Source organism: Parambassis ranga, chromosome 6, assembly GCF_900634625.1.
Source record: "Parambassis ranga chromosome 6, fParRan2.1, whole genome shotgun sequence".
Lineage (NCBI taxonomy): Eukaryota > Metazoa > Chordata > Actinopteri > Ambassidae > Parambassis > Parambassis ranga.
The window spans coordinates 9,592,456-9,598,467 of record NC_041027.1 but is presented as its reverse complement, the minus strand read 5'-3'; the positions used below and the strand labels follow the sequence as shown (position 1 = coordinate 9,598,467).

At 42.5% G+C, this 6,012-nt stretch overlaps 1 protein-coding gene across 1 annotated transcript; it reads left to right on the top strand.

Annotated features, from left to right (window-relative positions):
• The first annotated feature begins 218 nt into the window (after positions 1-218).
• foxl3 (forkhead box L3) lies at positions 219-2,462 on the top strand. Its single transcript, XM_028408446.1, has 3 exons — positions 219-445; positions 1,190-1,358; positions 1,496-2,462. Exons 1-3 carry the CDS (start codon positions 339-341, stop codon positions 1,955-1,957), a joined length of 738 nt encoding a protein of 245 aa, XP_028264247.1. The 5' UTR covers positions 219-338; the 3' UTR covers positions 1,958-2,462.
• Positions 2,463-6,012: the final 3,550 nt, after the last annotated feature.

Here is a 6,012-nt window from a genome sequence, read left to right as displayed (position 1 = left end):
CTCTCCTAAAAAGCATGAAAATGATAAATCAGGTTGAGAAAAACATCTTTACATATATAATGTTGAAAATTAAACACTAGTGGCCATTCAAGGTCCTCAGAGAAGTGGCCGTGAGTCTTAGGAGCAGCTGCTGGGACAAGGAGGGGACTGTAGAGGGGGGCTGGAGGCAGCCGTCATAAGCTCAGAGCTCAGAGTAAGTGTCAGCTGGTGGAGCAGAGCATGGTGGCAGAGCAGAGCAGCAGGACAGGAAGAGGGTGTCGCTGCTGGGCTTTGACCAGGACAGTCACAGTCGCAGCCTGAGAGTCCGGATCACACACCTTAGTCCTAAAAGAGTAGATATGTTCGATAACTCTCACTACCCCTTCAACTGCTTCAACTACGATGGAGATGGATATCCTTCTTCAAGCACGGACGAGGAGAAGAAAATGTGTAGACCCGCGTACAGGTAAGGATATAATATACATTGATTTTTATTTATTTACTAACACTTGCTTCACTTTTTTTATTATCATTGAATATTTTTACATCAAGTTTTCTTTTTTCATTACATTTCAATAGACATTTTTGATCCTATTACAGTGGAAAATGTATGTAAGTGGAATTTAATAGCCCCTAAAATACACTGATGATAAAGTAATGTAGAAATATTAAAAAGATTTTTAATAGATTTGAAAGTAAAACAGCAGCTTAGTCTAATAAAATATAATTAGATGCACCCTTTAAAACGACAGAGAATGTCAAAATACAATTCTGAATTTAAGACTGATGTTCTGTTTGGGATTTTCTTCAACATCTTGAGAAACATCCTTGATATTAAAAGAACTTTAATGTGTGTTTTTCAAGTGTGCTTTGCAGTTAAAGTAATTTTTACACTCCACAACAAAATAAATGTCTGTAATTAGAGCTCAATAATAGTTTTGCTTTTTTTTTGATAATAATAAAAAAAATAGTAATTATAGTAATAGTAACTAGTACATAATGATCATGGCTTCATGGTATTTCTTTTCATTCCAAAAAAATGTAAAAAACAAATGTGTCTTTTTAATTTTTAGAAAATGAAAATTACAAAAAAACAAAAACGAATATGTCATAAAAGTTGTACTTTCATAGCAGACATGACTCAGAATAAAGTAGCAAACTTTGTTGATTACAATGTGTAACCTGATCAAAGTGTGTGTCTGTGCATCAGCTACATAGCTCTGATAGCCATGGCCATCCAGCAGAGCCCCGAGCAGCGGGTCACCCTGTCGGGCATCTACGAGTTCATCATGAAGAGATTCCCCTACTACCGATCCAACCAGAGAGCCTGGCAGAACTCCATCAGACACAACCTGTCTCTCAACAGCTGCTTTATCAAGGTACAGACACACACAGCTCTGTGAGCATGGAGGACTGAAGAAAATGTGAATGTTTCAATTATCTTTTTTGTTACAAGCTTTCTCTTTGTTTTCTGTTTTGTATAAGCACAGAATGTAACATGTCCTGTTTCTGTCAGGTTCCTCGGACGGAGGGCAACGAGAAGGGAAAAGGAAACTTCTGGACTTTTGCCACAGGCTGTGAATCCATGCTCGACCTCTTTGAAAATGGTAACTTTCGTCGACGACGGCGTCGGAGGAGCATGAAAATCGGTCTTCGTGATTCAGGAGAGACCGCTTTCCACCCTTTGGAGAGCCACGTCCCCTCAGCCCGGCGCCCCGAACCCGACTCCACCCTCTGCCCTCTGAACCCCGAGAGGCCTCGACCCAGTCCCCAACAACACCACCTCCTCCCTAACCCCACCCAACAAGGAAAACCAGAATCAGAGATCAAGTTTAGCATTGACTACATCCTATCCACTCCAGATCCACCCCTGCCTGGGTTCAGGTCCTCCCACGGTCCTGTACATTTAGGGACCGCAGGGCCACCTGTTCATGTTTTGGAGCCTCAGCACCTGAACCTGCACTTCTGGACTCTGTAAGAGGAGAGGAAAGCAGAGACTGAACCTATTCCTGGGAAGTATGAGGACATCCAAAGACAAGAAATCCACCACAGGAATTTCGCTTGACTTGAAAATGTAAATGAGGAAACAAAATAAAGAGGTACAGTATCTGTGTGGTGGATTCTAGGTGGAAAAAATGTCACCTATACAGAAAGTTTGAGAATCCATCCATAATATAAACTGTGAGCAAAACAGCTGTTGTCATTAAACTGTTTGTGCAGTGTTTAGTGCTGACATAGACTAGGTTTACTCATATGTATATACACAGGAGCGTGAGCACAAGTATGATGTGTTCAAAATGCTCCGAGCAACACAAACATTTGTTGGAAGTTGAGTTTCTCCATAAAGAAATATTAAGAACTGTTTAGTTTTCCAGTTGTGTATGTAATTATTTTACCTTCCATGAACTTTAGATAAAAAGCAGTAAAATGTCATCTTTAAAAAAATTTTTTTAAGTTCTCATGTAGAAAAAGAGAAAAGAGAGCCAATGAAATCTGAAACCTAAACGCTGTCGATGTCACAATATTAACCTGCAGCACATGTGTCATTCTGTGCTTAAGCATCAACGATTAAAAAACACATTGATGATTAAAAAATGAGTTTTAATATTGACGGAATCAACAGAAAACTGTTTATTGTGGACTTATTATCTTCATATCTATACTAGATGAGAGGGTATAAACACACCTGGAGTTTGCTGACACTGGTTTATTCGGGTCATGTGACCATAGATCAGAGTTGCCGTTACTATCATTAGTGACGTGTGGGCTTTTCATAATTCAAAATGTCTGCCCTATCCTGATGGAATTTGGTTGTTTCAGACCCAATTCCTGCTCGTAATTTGCACTTGTTTTTCATTGACCTTTTGAAATCCTGAATGACTGACACTTAAATCCTGATCCTTATTACAGTTTATTGTATTCACACACTCAAAGGAGGCCTAACAAACCTGAGGTCTGGCTAACATTTCTTTCCTGTAAAAGGAGAGATCAATCATGGCGTGTTCCTGTGCTGTTGAAGGGACATTTTTCAATTTAACCTTTATATTATGTCTTGACTACATCGGAGGAGGGCTTCAACACACTTAACATGAGTGGCATTTAATATAGCATAACACTTGCAAGGTGAGGCCGAGAAGTGACCCTATTTTAAATACCGGGGCCCCCTTCATGAGCCTAAACAGCAACACCTTCCCCCCTCCCCAACAACAGGCACAGCACACCCACGAACCCCCTGACGCAGTTATAATTAAACACACCTTATGCCTCCTTTGCAAATGCCCCTCATCGATCTGCACGTTTTTAACATTCATATGTGAACTGCCCCCCAGCAAACGTCTGCGGCGGCACCAACGTTTATGGATCAGCAAGTTTCCATTAACAAAGTTGTTGATGTTGAGGAGCGGGGAGCCGCTGCTGCCATGACGCCGCGGATATATTTGGGTAAATTAACTTAGCATAAAGTGCTCCAAGGCTCTGGGAGACTTTAGGAGGCAGCTGAAGAGAAAGCACCAGTCAGGCCCGAAAAGTCAATGCACATATTAGTGAATATAGAAAGGTGTAGCTACTGGCACAGTGTCCCAATGAACGGCCTCAATTAAATTCTAAATTCATGCGCTTTATTTCATTCCCACTTCATCCTTCAAACATTCTGAGCCACTTGTTTATAATTACTTCCACAGCATTCCTCATCTACAGGAGTGTGGCCAATTATTTTGTTTGAGACTTCATTATGTGTGTGCTCCCAGGTAAAAATGAGCAGCTGTGGGCAAGAAAACAGAAGAAATGCAGATGGAGAAAATTGGGAAACCACTGATCTGCAACATTAATAACAAGTAAATCATAAACACAAATAGGTCATTTAATCTTGAGTGCTTGTTTAGAGACTGGATTACACCGAGGCTGTGGCCATGATTACTGGGATGAAGATAAATTTCGTCCTAATGAGGATGTGTCTTTAATGTAATTTCACCTCCTTGAGCTGGTTGGAGAAAACATAGTAATGACCTAGGAAGACATTGATGTCAGTATGAACTAGCAGCTAATGAAGAGCAGTGAAATAGCCTGAGGACTTTGACACACACACACACACACACACACTCTGCCCTTTGCCATTTCATGGCATGTGTGAACTGCTGCAGGTACAACCACACTTTAAGGCTGGAATATGCTATTATTTTTAAATGGCTTGAAGTGTGTGTCTGTCAGTAATGAGAAAATCAACACAGCATGTCAAGCAATGGCAGTTGGGAGACATGTTTACATTTGGACTGTACAGGATGTCCCTGCTAGGAATGCAATAGAAATTAAAGCTGCAAGCAGTGATGACGGGCCCTCGCACTCCTTGCGGTCCGCGGGACTCGCAGCCGCCGCCTCCCCTATCGGCACACATCCTCTCTTCCCTCGGTACAAGCATGAGCTGTGTCCTGCAGGGCAGAAGAGTACACCAAAACACACATATACAAAATACAGGTCCTCAGGCCAGTAGGTGGCGCTGTGACTGGAGCATTCCAGCATATCAATGTGTGTAGAGTCAAATGTTCAGCATGACTGTAAAGTTCCATCCACATAGGATGAAGTATGAGGGGGATATAGCCACAAAAACATCTATTTCCTGTGCGTTGGCGAAGGGTCAAATTCGTGGCGGCGCCACAGCCAGACGAACTGCTGCGTTATTGATAACTTTTGCTCAGCCATGTCTTCAGAACCATGTGAGATAATCTCGGGTCTGTCAGAGTATTTCCCTAGGAGGAGTTCGTTCAAATACGAGGTGTGCAACATGGAAATCAGACTGAACACAATTCATACCGCCAGTAGGTGGCGCTATGAGTGCATCAGCTCATTAGCATATCAATCTGTTCAGAATGACAGGCTCAGCATGCCTGATTTTTTTCATCCACATTGGGTGACGTATGTGGGAGATACAGCCACAAATACATCCATTTCCTGTGTAAGGGCGAAGGGTCAACTTCGTGGTGGTGCCACAGCCAGACCGTATGACGAAGTGCTGCGTTTTTGATAAATTTTGGTCCCTAACCCCTTAACGGCAAGTGCAATTTTCCAATTCCAATTTTCAGCCGTATCAAGCGAAAATGCGGGGTGTTCAAATGGGAACATGGCGTGGTTTTTCCAAGACGGCCGACGCCCTGTAGGGGGTGGATTTTTTTCCAAAGGCATGTTTCCTGGCATGAGGCGATATATCAGCGTGCCAATTTTCATGGTCGTAGCTGTTACGCTGAATATTTTCAAATTCCAGGGGGTGCTGTAGAGCCATTTTGCAAGTCACTGTCGCAGCGACAGTTTCAGATCGCCAATTTTCGCGAACCTGAGCTGTGTGCCAAATTTGGTGAGTTCAGGGGGTCAAATTTGCATCAAATGACGCGGAAGAAAAAAAGAGAATAGCTGTGTTCCAATTCAGGGTCTGCATCCTTCGGAGTGCGCATTTTAAGGCTGCTTAGCTTATGACAACGCACAACGCTGCATGAAGGCTGTCCCAATGCGCCAAAATTTGAATTTGAAATTTTTTTTTTGAAAAATTTGAAAAATGCGTCCTCCTTTTGCCTGAATTCGGAGGATGCATCGCTACCATCCTTCGTGGCCTTACATATCCCAAGATGCTTTGCGGGCCTATTTTTTTCAACAGTAAAATGACGGACCAAGCGAGCGGCAGCGGCACCGGCAGTAGTGCCGAATTCACATTTAAATGTAAGTAAAGGGCAGTAGTGCTAATAGTGACAGCGGCATAAAAAAATGATGAAAAACATGATGTCCTGTTGATACGAGGCGCTGTAAACTAAACGTTTTGATTGAATGTTGTTTCTTGACTGTTCACTGTAGTATAGTTCAATTGAGGAGCAATATTATCGTTATTATATCAAACGGTCATTCTGCCTGTTGTCATTTTGTTGTAGGAGGAGCAGAGGGAAACAGAAGAAACAGAGAGGGAGGGGGAGGAGAGAGAGAGGAGAGAGAGAGGGAGAGAGAGAGAGGGGGGGGAGAGAAAGGGAGGGAGAGACAGAGAGAGAGAGAGAGAGG

Coding starts and splice junctions, on each gene's coding strand:
- foxl3 (XM_028408446.1), top strand. CDS start 339: ATGTTCGATAACTCTCACTACCCCTTCAACTGCTTCAACTACGATGGA. Junction 446..1,189: donor ATGTGTAGACCCGCGTACAG/GTAAGGATATAA, acceptor TCTGTGCATCAG/CTACATAGCTCTGATAGCCA. Junction 1,359..1,495: donor TCAACAGCTGCTTTATCAAG/GTACAGACACAC, acceptor TGTTTCTGTCAG/GTTCCTCGGACGGAGGGCAA.